The 27873-nt window shown below is 39.6% G+C and overlaps 1 protein-coding gene across 2 annotated transcripts; it reads right to left on the bottom strand.

Annotated features, from left to right (window-relative positions):
• Positions 1-860: 860 nt before the first annotated feature.
• Positions 861-27873, bottom strand: col21a1 (collagen, type XXI, alpha 1). 2 transcript variants are annotated; one of them, XM_071912679.2, is made up of 29 exons: positions 27752-27873; positions 22327-22454; positions 21485-22045; positions 20675-20840; positions 20366-20594; positions 19116-19289; positions 17334-17411; positions 16040-16123; positions 14630-14692; positions 14017-14070; positions 13868-13921; positions 13704-13757; positions 9758-9811; positions 9600-9653; positions 9462-9515; positions 8656-8709; positions 6308-6352; positions 6033-6086; positions 5870-5923; positions 4966-5019; positions 4670-4741; positions 4129-4164; positions 3447-3491; positions 2987-3019; positions 2754-2900; positions 2561-2615; positions 2285-2476; positions 2082-2159; positions 861-1990 (listed from the first exon to the last, which is right to left on the bottom strand). In XM_071912679.2, exons 2-29 carry the CDS (start codon positions 22421-22423, stop codon positions 1803-1805), a joined length of 2883 nt encoding a protein of 960 aa, XP_071768780.2. In that variant the 5' UTR covers positions 22424-22454; positions 27752-27873; the 3' UTR covers positions 861-1802. The 2 variants fall into 2 exon arrangements, with proteins under 2 accessions (XP_071768780.2, XP_078144814.1); XM_078288688.1 differs by lacking the exons at positions 861-1990; positions 2082-2159 and having other exon boundaries at positions 2319-2476; positions 2754-2896.

The following is a 27873-nucleotide window of genomic DNA, read 5'->3' as shown; positions in this document are numbered from 1 at the left end:
AGGTCAGTATGAATAAACTCAGTAGTAAGTACCAAAGACACGCTGTAGCCCCTACAGGAGTATTATAGTGATTTTTCATTATGGATGTGTCAGTTGTTTAACTAAAGACTCTTCAAAGGGAGTTGGTTATTGGCAATTATTGATAAATGTAAGCACAGGGGCTTCAGAGTCCGATATTTCCAACAAGTTAGAGTATGTATTCGGTGTAGAACTAGAGCTAAAGAGAGAAAACTATGGGCTCAGGGGAATAAATGTGAAGCCAATTAAGAGTCTTAATGTAGAGACTGCATTCTCAAAGCGGTAATGAGTAAACAGTATGTCGAAATAACTGTGATATACACTAATTAAAAACATAAATAGCCAAAGGTTTCCATTTGATGGGTGGCTGCAGGCCAAAATGAAAATAAATAAAATAAAATACACCTTTCCCCAGTGTAACTCGCAGACATGCTGGAGTGTTACCCCATAGCGCCATCTAGTGTACAATGTCAACACACTTAAATTCTCTCTCTCTCTCAATTACTTCATAGCTGAACCTGCACTTTTCTCCAAGTTTCCTAGTGTTGTGTCTCTTTGAGGAAGACCCAGGTGGTGATCTGGGTTTTGTTCCTTGACATTGCAATTAATTGTTTTTTGAAGCTGCAGTAAAACAAAACAAAAAAAAAAAACAAATGCAACCATCCACACATTTAGGGAAAAGTGAAATTGTTGATCAAGATAATGTGATGGAGTCAAGAAATAAAACTGAAACACAAAGTTGGAAGCATTGAAAAAGTTGAAAAAACATTATTCACAAATCATAAAGATGTTTTAATTACTAGTAAAAAAAAAAAAAAACAATCAATACAAAAGTCACCCTAACAAAATAATAAAATCACACAAGGTGCTTAACAAATGTCACTGCTAAATTACACAGTTATTACTCAGTTTTATAAATAACAATAAAATACCTACTACAGTAATGGAAGGCAAGGCTTGGGCACATAAATGACATATAATATCTAACTAAAATGCCAGCATATCTATTCTTTGATGGTGAAATATCAAAGATTTGACTTCCTAATTTGAGTACCATATGTGGATGAATGGGTATTATAATAGGGGTAAAATTATAAGTATGTAGTACGTTTATTGATTTTTCTGCGGTGATACATATTAGCTGTTTTGAAAGGTTTTCTTAGAACAGTAAGAGTTAAACAGTCTAACTGAATGCTTTAGGAACACAGGCGTACAGCAGGTCAAATCAGTTACAGAAATCAAACTCACAGTTTTGTGCTGAAAACATGCCAATTCCTGACATCATTTATGGCTACATAATTCATTGAACATGGAATTAATAGATTAGGGAAGATGTGTTTTAATTAAACATACCTACCCAGTGCTGAGTGAGAAGTTAGAAAGCAACATGCAAAGAAGCAACACCAGGGGGCAATATGGGAAAAAGTACCAGCCACACTGCCCATAGTGAGGCCCGCTGCCAAACCAGAGAGGACATAATAGGCCTGTGAGTACTGAGCGCTCAAATGAGCACTATCAAATGGAACCAATTAATTCTCTAAAAACCATCAAAACCTCAATCGTATTCAAGGACATTTAGATAATAAAACACATTTACAACAGAGAAAATGTGAGAAAGGATCAAATTCTTTCGGATTAATGAGTTCACATAGCACATGTTAAAAGAGGTACTTTTTGTTTCCGTGACAGAGAGAAACTGTAAAGATGAGATCTTCCTGAGAATTGCTGTTTGTTCCGCATCAACTCTAGACTGGTGCATTGCCTGTATTTGACGTTGCGCTACTTCAATAGTTTGGCCCTTTGCTGAAGGGATCCCGCCTCATCATGCTACCGTAGCACATGGATGGGTGACACACCCCAGGTTGGCCGGGGATGCCGGGGTTACCTCTTTTACCCTCCACTCCGTGCTGACCAGGGGGTCCAGGCTTACCTGGAGGACCTGGTTTACTGTACCCATGGGGACCCATTGGACCTGTGAAGGTAAGAAATAAAAAGTCATGATCATGTCAAAAGAAATTTCTGTGCATTAAGTGACAAAACTGATTCATAGCCAAATTATTTACCAGGGGGCCCGGGTGGCCCTTGGTCTCCAATATCTGTTCGACCAGGACTCCCCTTGTCACCCTTGAAACCTGGGTCTCCTACAAACACAAAGAAGGGCATGTTGCATGATATCTTTAATAACACATGTACACAAGTGTATAGAGACACACACACACAGCATCATGGGTTGTGAGCATACTGATCCATACAACACTGGTCTTACCTTTCACTCCGTCAATCCCAGGATGCCCTGGGAGCCCTGGGTGGCCTGGCTGTCCGCCGAGGCCGGGAAGCCCAGGGAGACCCCTGAGGCCCTGGGGCCCGGATGGGCCCGTAGGACCAGGAGAGCCAGACCTGGTGTGGCATTTGGCACAGCTGCTCTGCTGGTTGCTCAGCAACAGCAAAGGCATCTCAGCTAGGATCATACACACAGAAGAGCGTTTAGATAAGTGGTGAAAACACAGAAATCGATCATCAGTCAGACCCAAACCATACTCACATTGAAGTATCTCTCTGCAAATCTGCCGAATGTGCTGCTCTGACATTTCACTGCCCTTTAATGGAAAAATGTAGTGTTGGTTGGGTTCACCAGTAGATGGCCACTCCAATATGACACTCAATATATACTGTATGACTTGATGATAAAAAACTATCAACAGCATAGTAAGTAGTACAATGGGCAGCACACATACAGATCTTCCTCCAGGTCCAGGTGGGCCAGGAGGGCCAGTGTCCCCGCTGTGTCCTCGGGGGCCGGGGGGGCCCACCTGCCCCGGCTGTCCAGGCCGGCCCTCTTGACCTCCTTGGCCTCTCTGTCCCGACTCCCCTGCTGTCCCTTTCTGGCACAAACACAAACCCAGTGTTAGCAGTACACACAATAATACAGGCGGGACGGGGTACACATGACACAATCAGCCCAACATACCTCTCCTTTCTGTCCCATTGGACCAGTAGAGCCCTGTCAATGAAAATGATTAAAGCTCATTAAAAATGAATGTAACAAGTGGAATACTTGGAAAAACAATGGGTTCCACTTCCTCATGTATATAAACAGCTGTTCAGGTTTGGCTACTTAACTTCAGTGCTGTGGAACTTGGCTGGATTGCCAGATGTATGCCAGTGTTTTGAAATACTTCCCTGTATTTCTTTTCTTTTTAAACTTGAAACTTGCACCATCATTAAAAATTGGATGGATTTTATGGAAATGGATTTTGCTAAAACACATACAGTATAGTTACATAAGATATCTTAGTGAACTATTTGCATCCAGCTTTTCCAAATGTGTTAACTGAAACATTTGCACGAGAGAAGCATATTGCACATATTAGTGTTTTTATGTTTCACGAGTCTTCATCATCAAACAAAGCTGATCAAAAGAAACTCACATGATCCCCTGGCCGACCATGCTCTCCCATTTCACCTTTCATTCCCTGGTGAGAAAATCATTACATTTATCTCATGGCAGCAACATGCAATGAGTGTTTCAGAGCTTAGTTTAAATGTATGTATAACATGCTTTTAAAACATGAGGATCAACGCCTATTTATGGCAAATGACAGTTTAAAATGCAACACAGTGATACAATTCCCATTAGACATGATTACACTTCCTAGTTTCCCCATTTGTAAACCATAGCCGGTTTTGCTTTCATGACTTTGAACTGAGCTGAGGATCCAATTTGATGTAATTGGAGCGTTGGAAGACGGTAGCAAGCCAAACATCCAATTATACTTAGCAGAAGACAGAATCTAGCATTCATGTTTTCCAAACCCATGCAGTACTTGATGAGTCAGGTTTTATTTCAACTGAATTCTTGAAATATCTTGATTTCTATGTTAAATGACACAAGGACAAGATCTCCTTCCATGATATAAAAGGTATGCTAGCTACAGTATGTACAGATTGCTTAGACTGCTATTCCATCTATTATTGGACTATTACTGGATTACTTCTTTACAGTACTGTCAATAAAATTGACTAAAGACAGTGCCCTTTAGATTTCATAGTATCTGTCTACCTGTGTAACTTATTGAGGCTTCATGTCAACGTATTTTTGTCAAATCTCACCTCCTCTCCTCTTTCGCCTTGATTTCCTCTTTGTCCCTGATGAAACACAAGCACATGGATCACACATCTATGCTGTGTGGTAAGACATATAACAGAATAAGTTCAAAATGCTTTACCCAGAACAAAATATTCAAAAAAGTTGGTCTTTATATTACAATTCACAGTCAAGACTTATACATTTGCATACAAACTCACTGTTTGCTTGCTCAAGCTTCTTTTGTGCGAAGTTCAACAAACATGAAACTGAAAATGGCACAAAAAACAACTACAGCCTTTGTCTCATGAACTGACTGAGATGTAACTCTGCCGTTGACATGGTAGTCAAGTCGTTATTATCTATATTTATATATAGGTTAGCTGTGAGACTCCAAGGATAGGAGTTTGTAATTAATACCATTACACATTAGTTATCTCTTTGACTAGACTGGATTAACCCTGACCTGTGCAGTACAGCTAAATTTCACAAAAGACTTATTTGTTTGCAATAGAATGCAATAGAATAGAATAGAAAATCTGGGGAGAAAGGTGACAGTATAAATACCTTGAGGCCCATCAGGCCCGGCATGCCTGGGTGTCCCGGCTGACCTTCTCTGCCTGGTTCACCTGCATTTCCCTGTAATACCATTCAGTTAAACTCCATGCATTAGAAACAAGAGTACACTTTAGATCCTCCATAACTTAAAGGGAAGAATTTCTTGGATGCACAGTAAATATACTCTACATAACAAGCATATTCAATTGCAGCTGTAACGTTTGAGTAAATTATTACAATTATTTAAATTACAGGTAGACATAATGTCACCTGATTCATATTTGATTAATTAAATGCAAACATACCTCGGGTCCTGGTTTCCCGGATACACCTGGGTCTCCACTTTCACCTTTGCTCCCCTTTATTGAGAAATAAAACATGTCTAGTTATGTTCAAGAAGATAATCAATGAAATAACATTCAAACCGCATTATGTCATCCACTGGACTGCAGTTGGTGTTTTCACTTTCTTACCATAATACGTTTTGATTGATGTATGCAACACAGTAAGCATACTTCATGAGGCTTAGTTATACTGTAGCTTGACGTTTAGCTGTGTCTAGTTGTATGCTTTCTTTTCCAGTTGAACATGTTCCAGTAATTGCAGTTTGAAGCCCGGCCATAAAATCAAAGCATCGCCTGCATGTCCATAAACTAGTATTTCACTCTTGTGCCATTTACCAATACACATTGGCTCGTTAACAGCAGATCAGCTAATGAAAAGTGATTGGGAGACAGAGCGGCCAGACCAGACAAGCCCAGACTGCTTACATTTCCACTAAAATTCCACTGACGAAAGCAGAAGGGCTGGATCATCTCTTAATTTAGCATCGTCGGTATGGCCAAGAGATCGTTAGTTGTGCTTAAGCTTCTTTTATAATAGTGCAGAAAAAACTGACCAAACAAAACAGGCAATGCTGACCCAAGCAGTTGTTGATGCATTTCAGTATACTCTTTGGTTAGAAAAACTTATATACTATATAGTTATACTTAGATTACAAACTACAGCATTGCAAATACATATTACAAACCATAAGTAATAACACTGTACAATACACTACCTTTTTGTTTCAGTTGCATCATACACCAGTTGTATGATATAAACTGTTATACCTGCCTAGGAGGACTTGGAGGTCATGTGCTGTTAAGATCAGGATTTCCTGTGTTTTTGGTAGCCATTACCTCTGACTTTTCTAACTCTCAGTGTTACCTTGGGTCCAGCTGATCCTGTTGAACCAGGTGCTCCAGGTAAACCCATCTCACCCTGCAGGGGTGAGAGGAAATGTTCTTGGTAACTCTTCAACTATTAACATTTGAGCAGTAGATGGTTAAACTGAACTTATTTATAAATGGCCTAACAGTAATTAACTTACGGATGGTCCAGTTGATCCTTTGAAGCCCCTTGGTCCAGGCAAACCAGCTTCCCCCTTAGATTAGAATCATTTCAGCAAACATTATTGTAGGACGCAAAATGATTTGCAAATCTAGACCACAGTTTTCATCATTATTAGTTTCTCCTGTACATAACCTTTAGTGTTATACCTAAACATAATCATTAAAACCTGAATCTCTCTCAGATGTGCAATTGCATGTGAAAATAGGCATGGGAATTATAGACAAAGATGTTGTTATCAAGACAGGAGCTCACCTTTAGTCCATTCAGGCCTGCTATTCCAGGCAAGCCAGGCATGCCCTAGGAGCCAGGAAACAGAGACAATCATATTGCACTGTAGATCACCGCTGCATCAAAGAATGCCACTTCCTATTTATCCAACATTGCAGAATTAATGCACACTCATGTTTTTCTTACCATATCCTCATTCTGGGAAGGTGAAGTTTGTAAAAAGAAAATCGTCTATCTGTATCTAAATGTGTTTAATCAATAAATATGCCATGTTTATGCAAAACAAACTAAACAAGGACTACTGCACCTAGTAGTAACAATATGCAAAATATACATTTATCATTCAGATAAGGTTTCTCATTTTTTAATATTAATACAGTCCCAGGGCAGTATATATTTCCGTATTTTTGGCATGGTCTATTGTAAGCACAAGCAGTAGCGGTTGATACAAATCTGTCAAAGGTTCAGAAGATACAGTAGAAATAGCATCTTTAAATAAAAACATATGTTTTCAAATGCAATGGCTCTGAATTGATTCTAAAAACTGCCTGAAGGGAGAGAGGGTTCCAATTCACTTCCGGTCACAGTGGTGGGATAATAACTTCATTGTGCCGGTGACGATGCTTGCCAAATGCTCAATGGAAGCAACTGATTGCACATTGTTGATTGTTGGGGTGGTGGAGCAGCACCTCAAGCTTATTAAGAAATGTCTACCAAAATATTACACGTCCCAGTGAAGGATAAGCTTCACTTCATAGATTGAAGAAAAGTGGTTTTGGGCTATTTTGGGTGCAAATTCCTCATAGACATAGGCAATAATTATAATAATAATTCCCAAAAACAATAACATTAATAATAATGTTTGCTGAAGACAACTCCCTAAGTTGCTGCTGAAGGCCTCCATGTGTTGTGCAGCCCTTTGTTAAAAGTATATCACATTGTCCGCTACTACAGTATTACTGTCTAATGTTTCATCGCCATATCAAAATGGATGATCTTTGAATGGGCCATATGTCCTACATGTTGGGCAGGGCACAGAATATTTTATTTGCTGGTAAAAGGAATAATACAAAAAGTAGTTAATGTTTAAAATGCACCTAGGAAAAAGCATGGAAGCAAATGTTCATTTATAAATGAACACTTTAATACATTGACAGTTTATGAGGTTGAGCACATCCAGCAAAACTACCTTAGAGAGCCTTTTTTTTTTTTTAAGATAAATGGGTACAGATGTTTGGGCAGTTGGCTCAGAGCTTTGAGTAACATGGAAGCATGCAGGATGGATGTGACAGACAGACAGACAGACAGACAGACAGACAGACAGACAGACAGATCTCCCCCACTCAGCCTATGGGTCAAGAAGTCGCTCTACAGGGGCATATACAGTAAATTGATGACTTGATCTTGTTTTGACTCGAGAAGGTACAGTACTAATCCTGCCTGCTTGAATACATTGCTCACTCTATTGTTCTGGTGGGAAAAAAATGGCTTACAGCCTTGTGGAGCAACTGACTCATCTTTTGTAGACCCATCACAAAGCTTTTGGGCAACGCTCATATTCATGATCAGTGGGGTGGGTGCCCAGTTGAAACACTTTCTTCCTAAAACAAATTCACCGTCACCAGTACACCACAACATTCAATCAGTAACTTGCACTGCCTTAGATTACAGCCTAAGCCTGCTAGTTACATAACAGGGTTATCCTAAGATGAACTGGAGGGGAAATACCCCTAATTTCCTGGCTGTCAGAAATACTCTCATGCCTGTTACTGCTTAAACACACTTCATTGTTACAACAGTAAAACATAATGCATGCAAATCTGTGTCATCTATCAAGTCACTTCTTGAAACACCTTTTGCAGACAAGCTTTTGTATCATTTGCTTTTTCTTACTTTATTCTTGTATTTGCCTATTCTATTCTTCTATAACTGTAATTCATGTCTATTCTCTCGTAAATCTGTATCTCTGTAATTCATGTCTAGCATTTTCTTTCTTCATCTTATGGGTTTGTATTTTGTATTGTTTTATTTTCTGTGAAGCACTGTAACATTCTGAAGTGCCATACATATAAAGTTAATAGTATCATCCTTTTCTTGCGTTTAATTCAGGGTAATTGATATGTAAATAGAAGTATACTTTTGCCCTATTGCAAAATTCTGTGCAGATATTTGTGCAAATATTGCAAATATTTATAATATTTGGTATGTGCATTATATATAACACATATAACATATATCACTTATACAATTAAACTCAAAATGTAGATAAAGCCTTGACATAGCAGCCCAGCTTGAGATGCAAGGTGATAGCAAAAACACAAGCAATCTACAAAAAGCGAAACATGTCGAATGAGTATGTGTTTATGACTCACAGGATGGCCCTCCCTTCCATCAAGACCAGGGATGCCACTTGCACCAGCTTCTCCCTTAACACATTAGAGAGAAAAACAACTGGTGAAAAGACAGCTGACATTTGAGCATTATGTTGAATTGGATGCGTCTTCCGGCACACAGAGTTACAAGCATCAAAAACGGTATGCTGTATGCTATATGAGTATCAGTACTCAGCATCAACTTTGTATCTAGTCCAGTCTGAAACAAGCAGTGGACATACTGTATATAGCAGGAAAGTGCAGGGACCATTTTGAGGAGCCAGAGGGGCGTAAGTAGGTTTTGGCAAACTTTACAGGAGTGCCACAACAAAAAGCGGACCCAAGTTTGATAAACGGTTGTAATTATATTTTGAAAATGATAATGATGATCACATTACACAAATAGAGATACTCACACTACCAAATAGCTCTCCCCAAGAGCCCAGAATGGCAGTTACGCCCTTCAGGCCCCAAAACCTCAGTTTCATACATGCAGTTAGTAATTTTTGAATTTTGAACATGAAATGCTGGATTTATTATGTACACATCTACCTAGAAGGTGAAAAACTCATATTTACAAAAACTGTCAGAGAAAGCTTGGAAACATATATCAGAGATAGAAAAAAAGACAAGAGGGGACAATAATGCTCCAAGTCTACATTTCCATGGTTGCCAAACATCAACAGCAAACCTTATGAGAACAGAAGTATTTTGAGAATGTACATGCCAAGCCAAGCTCATGCTTCTATTATTCCTCTAATCCCTGAGTGAGCTTTGCAACATATTGTTAGTCATAACAAACAGACCTTTTGACCAGGTCTCCCTTGAATCCCCTCTTTTCCATCTCTTCCGGTTAAGCCCTAGAATGAGAGAAAATGCTTTTATAGACTGTATATATAATGGTAAATAAGTTCAGCATATGATTCTGAATTTTGTATACATACTGGCTCTCCTGGATATCCTGGTGGCCCAGGGGGTCCCATGCTTCCTTTTTCTCCCTGAAATTACCATGCCATCCAGTTTAAATGATTATATCTCTTGCCTCATGTTCCGTAACTGCGCTATTTATTGGCCATTAATGATCATTTCCTGACACCCTTACCACTTGGCCATCTTTTCCCGGTAACCCCGGCCTTCCTTGGGATCCGTCTGAGCCCTGGGAACAGTCAAAAAGATTTGTAATCATCATGAGACAGCAATTTACACTTGTGATGACAATTTACAATCCCAGTAATTCAATGCGGGCGAGTTAGAATCCTGCACCTAATCTGACTATACCGTCCATGCTTGTAATATATAAGGTAAAACACTCACAACAGGTCTCCTTTACTCAGTTCAGGAGGTACAACTTGAACACTGTGGGACAAGAGCACTTCACAGACCCAGATACAATCACAAATGTGCAGCCAGTCAGACAGTGAGCTTGATAACTATTTGGACCGCAACATTGGCTTTATATGCATATCATTTTGAATGTGAAAAGACAATGATCTTAAATTGCAAATAGTGCCACTCAATTTGAGCCTAATCGGATGGACAGTTAAAGAACAAGAGTCCTTTGTGTTCATGGTCCGTCATTTCAGAGTAAAATAGTAATTTTTAGTAGTCAATTTGCCAAGGCAAATTGCCCTAATGTGCACAGACAATGGCTATGCATGGATGCTCACTAACATTCCAGTAATATTCAGGACACTCAAGTATTCTGTTATATGCTGGCACATGGAAACAGCAAGATACTGAGACACGTAAACATGTTATCCCCTTTGCCGTTGGTTTTCACGGACTGCGCAAGCTCAATTTTGCATAGTGGGTAAAATGTAGTCAAAACATGGCAGTAAGCCTTGACAACTCCACGTCTTCTCAAAGTGAAGATGAAACTGAATTGTGTCTTTCTATCATGGCAGGCATTTATATTTTCTATTTTTTGGATGACACGTGGCATTGCAATAGCAATTTATGTAAGGTAATAAAATGTGAGCCGCTGGCAACTCAGATCATGATGGAAAGTCCTAAAGAGATCATATTATGCAGCCATAAATCAAAATCATATATGTGGTTCAGATCCAGCATCTTTCAGTGAAGTTAAATCATTGTTCAGGAGAACAGAAACAGAAGTTCAGTTTTTTGTGGGTACATAAAACACTTCGATTGAGGGTCAATAACACGAACAAACAGCCTATTCCGAATAAGACAATAATGATCATGAGCCAGTATCCTGAATGCTGTGCACATGTAAGCATAGCCATTTGGTGCGTAGTGGCTAACACCCTTTCTTCCTCTCCTCTCCTTGACACATGCACCCCTGACTCAATACAGCAGACATCTCATATTTCTGTTGTCTAGAAGATCCAGCCAGGAAAATTAGACTACACCCTTGGGTGGTCTTTCATTATGGGAAAGATCTGGAAAGGTAGATGTAAATCTGTTTGTGTCCAAAGAAAACACTTGCTGTTCTTTATTATTCTCTCTGCAAGATGAGGACAATGAGGACTTCTAGGAACAGTTTTCCCCACCCCGTCCTGCAAGTTTTGTTACAACTTGACTGTTGCACACCTGATCCAATTAAGGGCTTAATGCTGATTGGTTGAGCAGTAGAAACAGATCTATCTGCACATTGCTAGCATGAAAGTGTGTTGCCATTAATTAGAAAAGGTGTGCAAGAGTAAAGCTGGAACAAAAACTTGCAAGACAGGGGGTCCTTAGGGACTGGGTTGGGAAACACTGCACACCCATGGCTCAAAAGTCTACTTGCATTTCCACTAGTGGAGCTGAATTCAGTCCATGCTGGAGAGGGGGCACCAAGAGAGGCTGGATATTCAAGTTCAAGTAGCTCCCTGCTGGCCCAAGAAACCTCGGTTCCCAGAGATAATTGCTGTGCTGCATGCACGCCTCCCGGTGTGCAAAGACCTGTTGACCCAGGCACAGGGAGAAATTTGGTTACCTTGGCCAGAGCTTTGGAACCTTTTCACTTGGCCCCTGAGAGGAATAATTTAAAGGTAAAATGGCTATTGGCTTGGGTTTGAATTGCGGGGGAGCCAAGTGCCAGGTTGATGCAGATGTGCTGTTTTGATCTGTGTGTTGGTTGGTGTTTGGTTGGTGGGGTCATTGACTGTGTTGAGCAACATGGTGTGCATTTGACCATTGGTGTGAGGTCAGAAATATTGACCTTTTCCTTGTTACATTATCCAGCAGGTATTGCAGTATCAGCTGCTACATAGTCATATGCTTAGCTCTAATTGTTTGCTGACACAATATGTTATCTGAACTAGTGAGTGGGCTGTTTCAAGCGAGAAGGGCTGCTGTCCCATTTATTGTTTCTGAGACCAATAGAAATTTTAGAAATGATTGGGTAATGTTGAGAACTAGGGATAATCCTATGGGGTAATTCTTTTGACATCTAAATTGGGCTTGTGTCTAACTGCTTACCCTGGATTATGGCACAAGGGAGTGTCACATCACATCCTGTGTGTTGGGAAAATGCACATGGCTAAGAACCGGAACATGCTTCTCCAAGTGTCCCTCCTGGGTAAAAGACTGAACCTTGTTATGGATGCCTTTTCTCCTCTTCCCTTTTTTTGTGAGAGAAAAAAAGTGATAAAGTGTTGCTTTGTTTCCTGTGCACCATTTGTGCATGTCTATGGCATGTCACTAGGCTTTCTGGCCATGTAATCAGCTGTTTGTCTGTTTTGCAAATCCAACCAAGGGCAAGCCGTCATCTAAGGCTGTCTCAATGGATTTTGGAAGCTCTTAGCCTAGAACGTGAAAGATGTTGAGCTGCCAGGTAGCATTTTGGTCCATTTACACACCTTCTTGGACACAATTTAAAGTCACAATCTTGCTTCCTTATTTTGATGTATTTTCTGTACAGGATATTGGGGCAGGACATAACATTGGGATCATTAAAAAGTGTAAACCTATGAGTTTAGTGGGATATCAGTTAAGGCGAGAAAGGCAGTTTTATTTGATGGAAGGGGCGGTGGGGTAGGATTGTTCAAAAATCTGTAATGGTATCATTGGTTGGAATGTTTATTTACGCCTGCTGGTACACAATGAGGTAATCACTAAAGATACACTGTATCTATAGCATATTCAACATAATGGGATTTTGATATAAAGATAAAATAAAAGAAATGTTTTTTAATTTTTTGGCCATTTATTGTTACATAGATTAATGGCATGGAAAATTAGCAAACAAGGTGAAAAAGTCATTTTTCATTTCATTGTGACTTTAAGGACATACTGGAGCAGGTGGTCTGTGCTGCAGCCAAATGGGTCTCACTGCATTATGAGATTTTACTCGGAACTAACAGCCCCCAGTGTGGCACAAATTGTCCTTTCTGTGGGGTCTCCAGGGGTGTAATCTTTTGTTCTCTGTCTGATTGATTTTATATCTCACAGTGTATAAGTCCTACCTCCTGAACTGACTGAGAAGGAATGATAGGTTATGAATATAACCCCAGTTCCCTTAAGGAGGGGAAGAAGGTAAAACTGGGGAGTCTCTGGTGACAAAAGGCCTCTGGTGATAAACGGAAAGCACTTATTAGCCCTGCAGGTGTGATTGTGTGACCTTCATACTGGGTTTGCAAAGTGCTCTTGTCCCACAATGTACAAGTTGTACCTTGTTTCCTTGCTTTAGGGGACTGGTTTTATATTCATAAAACCTAAGTAACATAAAGTTACTAGGTTGATTAAAGTAACACGTGGTTCAAATTCAAAGACAGTGTGGTGTGTCTACAGTAGGAATTTCCTACTCCATTTCCATTTTGTCTCATAAAAGAAGATTTACTTGTACAATTTAATGTGGGTTTCATGCAATTTAACTGTCACTTATTTCTATGGAAATCATTCTCTTTCAGTCATCATTCTCTCTCTCAGTCAAGGCATTCATCCACTGACTCATTTTCTGTGCCTAGCTCACCAACGCTATTCACTATTCAATAACCAAAAAAATACCCTGAAAGACCATCAGTGGCATACGCATTTTAACAAAGACACTATATTATTGAGCAGAAATGCAGTTGCCTTATTTGAATAATTAATATCACCACCTTTTCACCTGCTTGGCCAAGTGGTCCTGGTAATCCAGGCATACCCCTCTCACCCTGAAAGAAGAGACTTGTATTAAGAGACCATGTTTTCAATGGCCACAAAGTAACAAATTAGTGCTTTAGCATGATAATGAAACTGATTGTGTCAAAAATAACCTTCCTACCGAAACACCAGGCCTCCCTTGCTCCCCCTTGTACCCATTTGCCCCACGTGGCCCCTAACAGAAGGAACATGGAAAGCAGCTTTGAGTTGTCTACATTGAATATTCATCAGTGATTTTAAGGTAAGGTAGATACTTAATCTTAGCTGTACCTCTGTTCCTGGTGGACCCGGCAGTCCTGAATTCCCTCTAATGCCAGGGATTCCCTTAAATTTTAAAAAGACGAGAGGTTAAGAGATATGCACTTGCTTAAAAATATTAATCCCCTTAACTCTTTGTACATCTTTGTCAGTGTAATTGTAGGGTGTAGGGTGGACTCTGCTTCAGAGTTTGTGAGCATGGTGTAGAACATGTGGTTCACTTTTAGATGGTTTTGGTTTTGGATCAGGTCCTTCGATGCCAATGCTGCCACCATAAGTAAAACCAGAGATGATGCTGTCACTGACTTTTTTCCCTCTAATTTGCCCACTGGCAAACACAGTAAAATTACACAAAGAGAAAATCACTGAATGTGCACTGAATGTATTTTTACTTGTAGTGGCAGGAGAGTGATGATTGATTTTATTCTTTTATTCTATTGTTTTATTCTCTGTAACATGGAGCAGGATTTGAATGCAATCTATAAGTGACATATGCAGCAGTCCTTACCACACAGAATTAAAAAGCAGAAGTGTTAGTGTTTCCTGAGGTGAGCCGTTGTGGATATGCTGTGGCAGTGTTGCTGGTGGTTATGTATGTTTGTATATTGAACTATGTAGTACTCACAGGCTTACCATCAGCACCAGCAGGTCCAGGTTGACCAGGTTTGCCGATGTTTCCTTCTTCTCCCTAAAGGGAATGAAATAAAGTCAATAATGTGTCTCTAAAAGAAAATGTTTGTAAACCTTTGTTAATAATGCAAGGACTCCAAGGACAGCGTAAATTAATTCATCATTTAAAAACATTCCTGGTAAGAACATGCTCTCTCAGGCAAAGAGTGTTGATTTAATTAATCCATAAGCCATGCTGAGCAAGCTTAATTTACCTAATACAAGATGCTCTGAATTTTGAGCACTATGTGTGGTTATAAAGAACATCTGCAGACCAGCAATGCTTTCAGCATTTTGGATCTATTTCTAAATGTAGTAAAAGCATAGCATTGACCTTATAAACACAAACACGCCTGCAACCATGTAATGTTTTATCTCATAAAGAGTTTAGTTGCTAAGGTACTTTGTAAAGGCTTTTACTACTGGGCATGTTGCCATTATTTGGTTGATACCCTGTAATCAATAAAGAGGGACATAGGTTTTATTCCCGGTTTCAGTAAATTTCCATTGAAACCTTATCTTAGGCTGCAGTTTGCTTTGCTTCAAGCAAACAGCACAGTACTACAGGACCTAACAGGACTAACTGAGGCTTACTCACAATGGCAAGCCCCAATTTGCCTTGCTGTACAAAAGAGGCTATCTATTGCATCCATAATTTGCATGTACTTTTGTGTAGTAAGCAGAGTTTAGCAGGCAAATGTCCATTTTTGGGCTGGAAAAAAGACAAAAGTGCTAAAACCTCCAGAACATACTGTTTCTGGCAGAAAAAAAAAATGTTTATAGGCTGTACAGGCTGTAATTAGATTTGACCTACTGGTGAGGAGCAACCTCAAACTCATCACACAATAATAATCAGAGTCAGAAAAACAGCAGTGTTTAGGGAATTTAGCAGGACCTCTGCTCAAGGCTAAGCTCTGGGTAAGAACAAATGAACACATGCTCTGTCTCCCAACTGTCTTTGTCGTTCCTGAGCTGATACACATATTAGTGAAATCAACATCTTCTAAGATTAAATTATTTTCCTCTCCTTCACTATCAACAAACGATCCACTGTTTAAAGTAAATATTTAACCAATTGTCCTAACACTGAAGAGTTATGGAGGGAGAAGCAGAGCTCTGGGCTGAACCAGGGACAAACTGTGTGTGTGTGTGTGTGTGTGTGTGTGTGTGTGTGTGTGTGTGTGTGTGTGTGTGTGTGTGTGTGTGTGTTGTGTGTTGCTTGTCACATAGTTTTCAGTGGCACAACCTTATTAACAACATGTTGTTATATACAACAACAAAACAAGAAAACTATTGTGCTTGAACTTTGGTAGTAAGCCACTGCAAACATCATTAAAGGAAGAGATCACAGGCTTTAATGACTGACCTTCAAGCCTGGAAGTCCAGGGGGTCCAGGAGGGCAAGCACAGGGTTCTTCAGTTGGTTCAGTGTAATCAGGACTGTTGGAGCACTGTAATGAACCAAAATGAAGCATTTATAGGTAATAGGCAAGACTAGACATGGTGTGCACATGGTATGCACATGGTGTGCAAAGCTCTGCTCTAGCCAAGAGACCTATGAAGAACATACTCATCTGCTATAGGCTACACAGAGCATAAATCATTTCCTTCCTGTCATAAAGTGCAATCATACTGCTCCCATGGTATTTCTGTTGCTCATATGTAACTTTCACAAAATGTATCCTGAAATTCAAGGCACAAAGGCTGCATATAAACGTAGATACTATCTGTAAAAGGATAAATTAATTGTTTATATGGCCGATGACTTCACTGCAGAGTTGCATTAAAATCATAGAAGTGGTGTGCATGGAAAAGTAACCCGTGTGAGTGTGCTAAGCTGGCTAACACAGTTGGCAGTCAGGCTGCGGAAGAGGCTGGTGATTGGTTGAACGCTGAGGGGCGGGACAAGCCTGAACTGCGCCCCATGAATACTGCAGTTACAGTATTGCTGCAGTTATCATCATCATACCATCTTTTATTTTTTAAGTCTCTTTAAGTAATTTGTCATTGTCTTCAATTTTGAAAGCAGAACTGAACCATTTTTGACAATGCAAATATTAACCAAAAAATTGCTTTACCTCCTGTGTTCAAAATGAAGCCACCAGCTAATATTTATACTGCAAGCTAAATATCTTTTTGTCCTGGAAAAAACATGGTGTGAGATTATGCCATAAAGGCACCTGGTTAACCCTTCTCAAATGGAAATTGATGACAGAACTTTCATTTCATTGTAAATAAAGCATTGGAATGCAGAGAGAAAGAGGAAAAGCAGGAGGACTTGACATATATTTGTATTTTCGGGCTTCATCTTGTCTCTTCCAATATTTATATCCAGCAGCCTTGCATTACAAGCAGTAATTTGGCAGTGGCTTTGTGGTTAAAGTAATAGCCAAGCCAACACAACAATGGGCCACTGCTTCACAAACAGAGTTAGAGCCAGGGGACAATAAAATAATACTGAGTGCAATATGTTTGAAGCTGCGCCATGGGTCCTCCTCCACAGTATTATATTATGCATAAACAGATGTTACATACAAGAAATTCATACAAGGTGTGGAGTTAATTGATGATGAAACAATATAGTTGTGTCGCGCATTTCAGTACAAAAAGATCACCTTTTGTTTCTTGTGGATTGATTGAAAAACAAGGTCTTGTACTTACAACTCCAGGTATTTCACAGGCAGTCTCTCGGTTGTTCTGCTCAGGGTCACAGTAGATGCGGAGTTTCTGTATCTCAAACTGATTAAAATCACAAATGAACAAATTATGGTTAAATTTATAAAAAAACAATAACAACTTGAGCTGTTCAAAACATGAATTCAAAACAAGCTAAACAAACAAACAAATGGTGCTTTGGGGCTAATTTTGCGATGTTTAGTTCAGTTTTCTCAGCATTCTCCCACTAATGAATTGAAATTGCTATTGCATTACTGCCAAAATAAAGGAAACCTCAAGATAAGTGTCTTCATAGGGCATTGAACAACCACAAATTGCCAGAACAGCTCCAGTATCTGGAAGTCTTCTGGAAGGATGTGACTCCATTCTTCCATGAGAAATCCTTTAGTTGGTGTTTTGTTAATCTTGGTGGTACTTGTTATCTGAGATCCAGCTCCAGCTTGTTCTCCTCAGGGGTCGAGTGGATCTACACCATGCCAGGAAAATGCACCCCACAAGTTTTCAATATACTTTATGTTCCTCATTTCCATTATTTTAGCAGTTACCTGTATTTGTGCTGAGAAGAGTATCAGGGCCTGGGTGGTTCACGCTAATCTAATGTCATTTGAATTGCCATTATGGCCTGTTCTGGTTTTACAGGTCAAATTATATAAAATCTGTTCCCCATTAAGAGTGTGATTACATGTTCATCCAGAGACGATTTACCTACATGAACACCTTCCTTTGTGTTCTGGCAAATTGTGGGAAAATGCATGTTCTCTAAAACAATGGATCAGCGGACACAATAATGTTGACTATCAAGTTGTGGTTCATCTTAATATCCACAGCTATAATGTGTCAACATAATCGTTGGCATAGGAAAAGTGAAAGCAATGAAGTCTCAAAAAAGACTTTGATTGACTATGATTTTTAAAACCAACAGAGGTTTTCTGTGCAGACCTTCTCCACTGAGGGTCTGGATTGGGCATTCCTATGGAATGGAATGCTGTAAATGAATAGACCAGAATTATTTTAAATTGTATTTATGATGATTGTATTTATGATATTCTATGATATATCTATGATACATCCATAGTTCTTTGCACTAGGCACTAAATATGACCACATCATTTATTTTTACTTCATTTTATTCTGTTTCTATGACTACCATTATGGTCAAAACTGCAACAATGCCCAATGTATTTCATGCGTGTCTAAGGTGTTTTAAATGGTTATTTATACTATTGTTTCATAATCTAATAAAAGGTGTTACAGCACAGTAATAGCTAGAATAAAATGCTGTATTGTGCAGAAAACAGTGAGGCTCACAGTTTTCCTTCTTTACTATCAGTTTATCATTGCATAAAAATGTTGTATTTTAGTTGTAGTGAGGAATTTGCATCAACGTACAAGAAACTGCACACTATATAGCTACTGTAAAGCAAATTACAACACAGCATAATTATGATTTATTACATATTCAGCACTTCTGGCACAGTAAGTACTACCAGAGACAAATAAAACAAAGATTAATAAGACCTAGTGGACAAAAATGTGCATTTTTCCAAGGATTTATTATCCACTGTGCTAGGCACGCTTCTGAGGAAACAGCAGTAAACTGTGTGATGCTGACATCCCTGTGTTTAAGAAATATGTCAGTACTGAAGTTGCTAAACTACGCATTAAATAAGTTGTGCCCTGATTCAATAGTTAAGTTGAATTGTTAAATGAATGAACCAAGCAACTTTGTATTTCTGGAAATAGGGTTGTTGATGTTGATAAACTTACTGGTACAGTTGTTTCTTTTTTGACATATTTTCCAACTTGGGTTTTTCCATTGATGAAAATACCGACAGGGGGTTCCAAGGGTAGAGTTTCAATTTCTAAGTCATCAACATATAGAGTAACATCCTCTTCAGTGACCAGCAGTCGTAGCTGGTGCCATTTCTCATCAAACAGTTTCTTTTTTTCATAAAAAGAAGAATGGGAAATTGTCATTAACACAACGGCACACCATGGCAATATGCTGATACAGAGATAAAGAAAAAACAAAACAGTCTGGCGAAAATAAAAAGGAAAAAGCGGGTGGGGTGAGGGAAGTTGGGATAAGTGTTCTAAAGCCAGGGAGTATCGCAACTAAAAGCCAAATCCCCCACAGTTTATAATTTGCAGTGGAACGACTCCATGGAGATGTCACTGACCGAGTGGAGGGAGTGTGTAGTGCTGCAGTTGGTGTTCAGGGAGTAGGAGCAACTAACGACTGGGATAGTTTAATAGGTGTGAACAACGCACACTGGTAATGGTTCAAGATTATAAATCATAGATTGAGAATATTCTGGAATATTATCTTCTCAACTAGTTTTCCTGATCATATGTTATAAAGTTTGGGCCAGATGAGTATGACACCAAATTTCTGGGTTACAATATGCAGAACCCATCTTACAGATTGAGGGATGGGGTCCATGTGACCTAATGTTGAGGAAGCATTTTAGGGCCATTATGGTCATGGAAACTATTGATCAACTCCCACAAGTCTTTTTTTCCTAGAAAAACTGCATTTTATATACTCAAAGCAGCTTTTAGTAAACTACAGTGGAGATGGTCTGTTCTATCTGCCTAAAACACTAGTAAACAAGTTTAATTACAGACAAGGGCTGGGGCATAATATTCAGAACATTTCAAACTCTCTTTATTTAATAAGTTGATTGACAAGGTCTCTGATTTGTGTATTTTGGGGTCTAAAAGGCCTAAATTAGCTACATCTGTAATAGTCATAATTTCCAAGGCCTTTGGAATCTGACATTAACAAATACTAAACAAATAAACAAAAGACCTTTGTTAGCTTCACCTTGTTGGAACAAAGATATTTGTGACGACAAGGTGCCACTGCAAGCTGATGCAAGTCATGAGCATTTAATCAGACTATAGCACAGACCTAATTCCTGTATACACCTGCAAGAATCTATTGACAGTAAGACATTTTCAAAGTAACAGTGCAGCATCTCCTTTTGGCCAAATATTATATGGTATTAATTTACCCTTGCTGTCTTCTGTGAGAAAATAGCCGTTTGAGTGCCACTGGGTGCGTCACTGGTTGTGGTGAACATGACAGTGTGGTCAAATCCATTTAGAGTCACCGCCATTTGAGGTTTCTCGTCCTGTGTCTGTATTCTCCACAGGTCCCACTCTTCCATGTCCATAGATCCCTTATACTTCAGGGTGGCCACAAAAACATAAGATGGAGGCAGGCCATCAGGGAATAAGGACCTTAAGGACCAAGTATAAAAGGAGTCAACTTTGAATACATTGATGATGATGTAGAAAAAATTAAATATATTGACGATTACCTTGTAGTTTCACTCAGGTCAACACGAGATGTCACTTCGTAGGCCTTAGTGCCATAAAATGACCCCTGTGTCTTCTTTGCTTTTTTGGCCATATTCAAATGCAACAGAATATCAAAGCCCTTCTCATCCCGGGAATCTACAGGGATTCTTGATGGACAAACAGTCTCTGCAAAGAACCAGAAATAGACAGACAAACAGAGTAAGAGAGAGAGAGAGAGAGAGAGAGAGAGAGAGAGACAGAGAGAGAGACAGAGACAGACAGAGAGAGAGAGAGAGAGAGAGAGAGAGAGAGAGAGAGAGAAGGGAATGGCAAACAGAGTGGTATGAGAGAGAGAGCTACCACCGATATGTCATGACAATAATGTTTGACCTTTGAAAGTTGTAGAGTAAGAGTTTCCTTATTGTTGTTTGCTTTCACATAGCAACCCTTGTTTTCTTTACAAGTCTGCATAGATTTTGCTTTGGGAAATATGTGTTTTACGTTTCAGTCAACAAGGCTATAACCATGATTATTGAATTGCTGTAGTTATGTCACCACTAAACGCCATGCTCATACAATTCAGACTTACAAAGTATAGCTTGATCGCAACCTGCCTCTATCTGCTGTAAAGATAATCAATTATTTTTCTAAATAGACAGCTCAGCTCAATCGGGGGGGCTTATTGTCAACTACAACTTTAGATCTACAGCTTCGTCCTGCACTGCTAAATACCAGTCTTATCGACTGAATCCAGTGCAGCTTGTAATACCACAAGCGTGAAAAGCACAAGAAAACATTCAGCCTCAGACGTTGATCGAAAAGATTCTTACCTTCACACAATTTCTGTCGTATGACCTCACGGATCTTGGAAATAGCTTTGTAGTCCTCAACAGAGAACACATAAGTTGAAGATGGCCTGTTTGCAATGTCCCTCAGCTCGGCCTCTTCTGTCTCTGACCCAACACCAATTGCAAACAGAATTACTCCTTTTTTCCTTGCTGCCTCTGCTGCTTTCAAAACCTCATCTTGAGACTTCCCATCTGTTAGGACAACAGCAATTCTGGCAATGCCTTTTGGGCCACGCTCAGACAGGCCGAACAGTTTGTCTGTAGCAAACTTAATGGCTGTCCCTGTCCTTGTGTTTCCCCCCATGTACTCAATGGATTCCATTGCTCTGATGAGATCCTTGTTGGAGCTGTACTTCCCCAGAGGTATTTGTAAGACGGGATCATCGCTGTACTGGACAACTCCAACCTGGGTAAACTTCTGTCCAATATTGAAGCTTGTGGTTATGTTGACAAGCCAACGTTTTACTATTTCAAAATTGACATCCTCGACACTCCATGAGCCATCTAGAATAAAGACCAAATCACATGGTGCAGTCCTACAACCTGAAGGAGACACAAGATACAGCCAAATTACCGGTGTGAAATAATGGTTTCAAATATGGAAAAGAACCATTGTTCTTGCTCATATGTAGTATTCTCAAGAATCATAAAGAGTTTGGGTGGAATACATAATGACAGAATGTTATATTAAAGAAAATGCTATTACAGTACATGTACTCGCCTTTGCTAGTTGTATACATTTGAAAGTAAACGTAAAGTAAAAGTAATGTGTGGACAACAAGCATAAACAAAGTGTCAGAAAATGAAGACAGAAGCACTCTTACTTCTTAAGTCTTCATCTTGTGCTGTACTAAACAAATGGAGGAGCATGAAGCACAGACATTGTAAGACACAATGCATGGATCTTGTTTTGTAACCCATTATGCAGCAGTACCAAGTTCCAATTGTGCACCTACAGGGAAAGGGAAACACATGCTTTGTATTGCAGTGAAAATGAAAGGACAATGCAAGCATTTGTGACATGTAGGCCCTATGTTGTTCTTGCCTTGACAGGAGTTAACACCTCAGACTGTTGTTAAGCATTATTGAGATATTTGGTCGCAGTTTGGCTTTGAGTGTATCCATAGGCTTTGAGTGTAAAGCCCGCAACACGATGGAAACTGCCCTTGGTTGTGCATCTTCCTGCATCAGTATATAGAGATAGTCTTTGGTGCATCTGTTCATCGACCTTTAAGAACTGTGACAGGCAGTGGGAGACAGACCAGAGATATTCCCACAACATCCGGACGGAGGAGGGATGTCGACTATGTGATCTGGCTCTGAAAATCACAATTCAAAAGATCAGGCACAGGGACTCTTGTTAAACTTAGCAAATATGCTTTCTTGGCACCCTCTATTGGACCTGTCTGTGCTGTCTCTTTTGATGATCCCTTAAAGTTCACCCAATGAGTGTATGAGTGTGCATGACTGTGGATATAAGGTGGGACAGCAGACAGTTTGTGGCTAAAAGCACATTCCAAGCATTCAATTAAGGATTCAGTGCACTGAATTTGTTAGGATTGTTTTTCAAAGATTTGGTTAATTTGAATGTTACTGGTTATTGGTGGTTTTGTGACTCAGCAGTTCATATCCTGGTTGATGTCTTTGGCATTTATTCATATGCAGATTTCTTGTTTTACACCAGGAAACTGATGGAAACTGATTGATATATTGCAGGTTTTGGGTGCGTAAGGAAAGGGTCAGAGTCAGAATCTGTCTATCTTAATCAAAGTGGACACACCTTGGTTTACATTTTTCATCACCTCAAGTGTGCATCTTAAAGGAGGCTGCATATCTCTGAGTGGAATTCCAAGGTTAGAAATAGTACAATGGACAACACACGTAAAAAACAACTTGTTGCACCACTGCATGGCACTTATGTCAAGGTCTGAATCAGACCCAAAGTGAATTAGAGGACAAGACAGCGCAATCAGTATTTATGAACATAAAAATCTCTATCTGAAAGCTAGAAAAAAACTGTAAGTATGAAATGGCTACCAAATATCAAAATAATGGAAAAAGATGCTGAACAATGGTCTGAGGAAGGCCTAGACAAAATAGGCCCAGAACAAGATGTAGGCCTATACTTTTTTTAAATTTCTAAGTGAAATGTTACCCGGTTTCAAAAGTACAGTAGGTAGTATAAACTGTCAGTGGCCTATACATTTTCAGTAAAAAATACTGGTTGAGACTTGATTCTTTAAGGCCATAAGTTTTGAAGTTATACTGCAAATTGTTTTCCTTAAATTTACCAATACACAGGATGAGATGGAGCAATCTCGTGCCACAATCTAAGGCTACAGGACCATCAGACAGGCAGCACTATTCACTAACCACCTAACCTAAATGTTACATGGTTGAGTGTGACTGTGGGTATGTCACTGGGGTTGTCAAGTGGGCACATCCCATCACAAATATTATGTTGAATTAGGCCTAACCACAGCCACTCACTGGCTCCCACTGCTGCCTCAGACGTTACCGCTTGCTTTAAGCTCTGCCCACAAATGCCTAATTCACCTAGTACTGTTAAGTTGTACTTTGCTACAAACCCAACCACCGCAGGGCACACTCCAGCTTTCCAACCCTGCTGCTCAACCTCCAATGCCTTAGAACACCAAAACATTTTCCTTTCATAAGCCTCATCTTCCACATCCTCCCATGGCACGGTGAGCTCCACAAAATACACAATCCGTGTGTATCCTCTGACCACAACACCAAGTCTGGCTTTAAGGTAGGGCTCACTGTTTCCTGTGGGATTATCAGCTGTTTCCTCAAATCTACTGTAATTTGCCAACCTCTGCCCGCCCTTGGCTGGTCTACAATATGCATGCCTGCCCAGAAAAGCTTCACTCCTAGACTTTTCTTTTCTCCCTCACGGTTAAACCAATTGTAATGTCTTCCTACCTATCAGCTGATGAAATAATTTCCAACCAATTGCTCTCAATTGCTACTAATAGACACTTAAGCACCTTGTTATGTCACCAGGTGTATCACAGGATAATTTTACACCCTGACAAAATACTCCAGACAACTTTCTTCCCCTGTACATTTTCCTAATTTATCCACTGACCCTGCTTTGCCTGGGAGACAGCCTTAGTACACCTCACCACTTCCTCCTGCTGATGTATTTGCTCCACAACCATCTTTCTTTTCCCTGACTGACTTGTCCTACTCCTTAACAGATGCCCAGCCCTAAAGCTCTGTGCCCTTGCTGAACCTGCCCTATGTCTGAGCCCTGACTGCGCCAGCTGAACTGCTTCTCTTGGATTGCATTTTCACCCTGCTGATACAATCAGCGCTGCACTCCAACTCTTAGGTCTTTAGACTGCAGCATCATCTCCAATCTTACTTTTGTGCATTTGAACTTGTCTGTTAGCATATAGGTAGATCCAAAATCCCTTTCCCATACGAAGCTGGTTGATGGTCAAGTACTCTGAAGCACTGTATTTAAAATATGTACTTGGTTACAGTAGAACATGAACATTCAATCTTGTCCTAGATGTTAAACGAAAAACACCCAGCCTGAAATGATATGGTGAACTCCATGAAACAAAAATCCCACCCCTAGTTTAAGAACACCATCAAGGCAAGAACAACATAGGAAAAATGCCGGGTTTGCCCTATAACACCAGTTAATGTAAATTACAAAACAATTGCACGTCACAGTACATAAATGCATGCAATCTACCAAGTTCAATTCAGTAAAAGGTGACCACTCAGACCATTGCATGTGCTGCAAACAAGATGTAACATCACAGCCTGCAGTATAATGGAGGTTATATCCATGCTCATGAAATTAGAGATGCAATGGAATTTTAAGAACCAGGTAAACCAATGAAATGCTTGAATGAGTTGTATACATAAACATATTGCAGAGATTGATTGTCAACTAGAGCAATAGCATTTCTGATCACTCAAGAATCAGCAAGTGAGTTGCATGTGAATAGACAGCGGACATTTGGTCATATTTTGTTTCTCTGTGGCTGCCCTATGAAACTGTATTTTACAGTAGTTTCCAACATGTTAAAGAAAGAAACTGCTGACATTCTGAAAGGAAGCAGTCGTAAATGAGGAACAGATATGCTGCATACGAAGCAGGATTTGTGGAAGGAATTTGATAGGAACTGACCATACATGCATTAACCTTGCTGCTTCTGATAGTGACATGTAAAGGTCAACGTGACAGTGGCCAAGATATAACCCTTGGCCTCTTAAGTGTCTTTGTGGCTGTACAGCCAAACAGGGGTCGCATCTTTAACATGACTAAATTTTTCCACCATGTAAACTCTGAGTTGAAGTAACACAGCTCAACGAGGCGCTAAGCTGCCATGGTTGTGCAGTCCATTTTCTCGGGGATTTTTCCCCGATAGAGTGCTGGAGGAGGTTGTTGGAAAACCCCTCATTGGCAGGGTCCAGTCCGTATGACTTTCCCCTCTACTGACTTTCCCCAAACTGAGTATTTCTACACCTCTGCTCAAGCCACATGGAATTAATTTACAGCGTCAGACAGTGAAATTCCGGCTGTGGACAGTGACCAAACACATGTAGTCATGATGAAGGGAAGCAACCTTTATCCAGGAATAAAAAACTGATTGTCATTTTACAATAAAGTTGTCAAAATGCAACATTACACTTTCCTGCGTAGACTAAATAAAATCTTGCATAACATAAGAATGCATGCAGGATTTTGCAAAACTTAAAAACATAACCAGTGCACTTGTTGAGCAGGTTAGTACCATACTCCATATGGCATTTCTCTACACTACAGCCTAGTCATTGACCTCTGACGTTATAGGGGCAGTGCAGACACTTTATAGCTCCAGGCCTTGGTCATGATGACGGAATGGCAGAACTGTAAGGTTGGTATGCAGGGTATTAAATAATCCCCCTTGAAAACCATCTTTAACACTTTGAGGAAGACATTTTAGCTATGAATTTAACTAAAACATGACATCAAAATCCCTAGGGATTTTGGGTTGAGTATATCTTCTTGTTTGTTGCAATACATAGCAAAATGAATAAGATTTATGCTAGGCCTGGTAGTTTAGGTCCAGCTGGACATGGGATTCAGGAAGCTGTTGAACAGCTGATTCCTCCCATTTCATAACCTTTTAGTGGTTTAGGATGGGAGAAATTGAGTCATAACACAGCATAGATTTTGACCATAATAACAGACCATATGTTTTGCGACTTACAGGTTGCTTCAAATGTCACATTTTCTTCATATGGTAGAAACCATAATACTATTTACACCTATTTGTTTAGTGTCTCTACTTAGACTTTATAAAATTAGCAACTGCAGGCCTTAATAACTACATTTAAAACGTCAACTGTTATACTTATCTGTAAATTTGGCAAAACAAAGTCATTCCATTCCAAAAACAACAACTGCTGTTCAGCGTGTACTCCAACTTTGCCAAGATAGCGGAAAACTGATTGCTGCCAAGTTCTTCTAGCAACAAGGGAAAGCTAATATATTATTTCAGTTCTCCATTGAAATCAGTTCCAATAATCAAAACAATAAAATAATGTCTTGTAACTCTTTAACTTATGGGGTCTTATCCGTAGTTGTCCAGCCAGCATGTCCCACTTTTAGATGTTTTATATTTTGTATCCCAATCACAGATTAATTATCCTCCATATACATGCATTTCTCACATCTATAAAAATATATGAATACAATACATGCAACGCTATGGTGTTCATACTGCAGTATATGCTTGTACAGATTCAAGCAATGAGAAAGAAAAATCCATTTACGAGTAGTCAAATGGCCAGGAAAAATTCTTGAAATGATTCCATTCATTCTTTGCATGACAGTAGCCAAACAAGGGACTGATAACTGTGCTTAATGTCTTCAATATGCAACTGCTGCAGCACAGGCTCTAGGACACTTCTCTAGAGTAAACTGTGACACAGTGCAAAGCTACTGAGAATCTGAACAAAGTGCTAACATATTACAACACATTGCGCAGCGACAAAAATTAATTGCACTGAAATCACCCCAACAGCTTTATTACTTTGCAATTTTCCACAGCATGTCATACTCTGAATTTGGCTGTCTAATGATTAAGCAAGTACGACAAACTGTATCTTTATGCATGAAAAAACACACCACCCACAACACTGTCAACTGCCATGCAACAGCATTTATACAAATTAAGAAATATGTTGCCTTACAAAAATGACACAAAGGAAACAAAAAGTTACCGGTCAGCGTCCAAGCCCTTGTGTGAATTTCCCTTAATCCTTTCATTGAGAGCCACTGATCAATGCTGTTCAGACTCCTGGGTTAAAGAAGCTGTATTTGGGGAGCAGTGCACATGTTTCTC

This window comes from Centroberyx gerrardi, chromosome 15 (assembly GCF_048128805.1).
Source record: "Centroberyx gerrardi isolate f3 chromosome 15, fCenGer3.hap1.cur.20231027, whole genome shotgun sequence".
Taxonomy (NCBI): Eukaryota; Metazoa; Chordata; class Actinopteri; order Beryciformes; family Berycidae; genus Centroberyx; species Centroberyx gerrardi.
The sequence above is the reverse complement of the archived record's forward strand: the minus strand, read 5'-3'. Positions and strand labels throughout refer to the sequence as shown.

Bases quoted from the DNA above. Each gene is read 5' to 3' on its own strand.
- col21a1 (XM_071912679.2), bottom strand. From the start codon at position 22,423: ATGGGTTACAAAACAAGATCCATGCATTGTGTCTTACAATGTCTGTGC. The intron at 20,595-20,674 runs GTAATCGTCAAT...TTGGTCCTTAAG, and splicing joins GACCTGAGTGAAACTACAAG to GTCCTTATTCCCTGATGGCC. The intron at 3,492-4,128 runs GTGAGATTTGAC...TTTTCTCACCAG, and splicing joins AAGGCGAAAGAGGAGAGGAG to GGAATGAAAGGTGAAATGGG.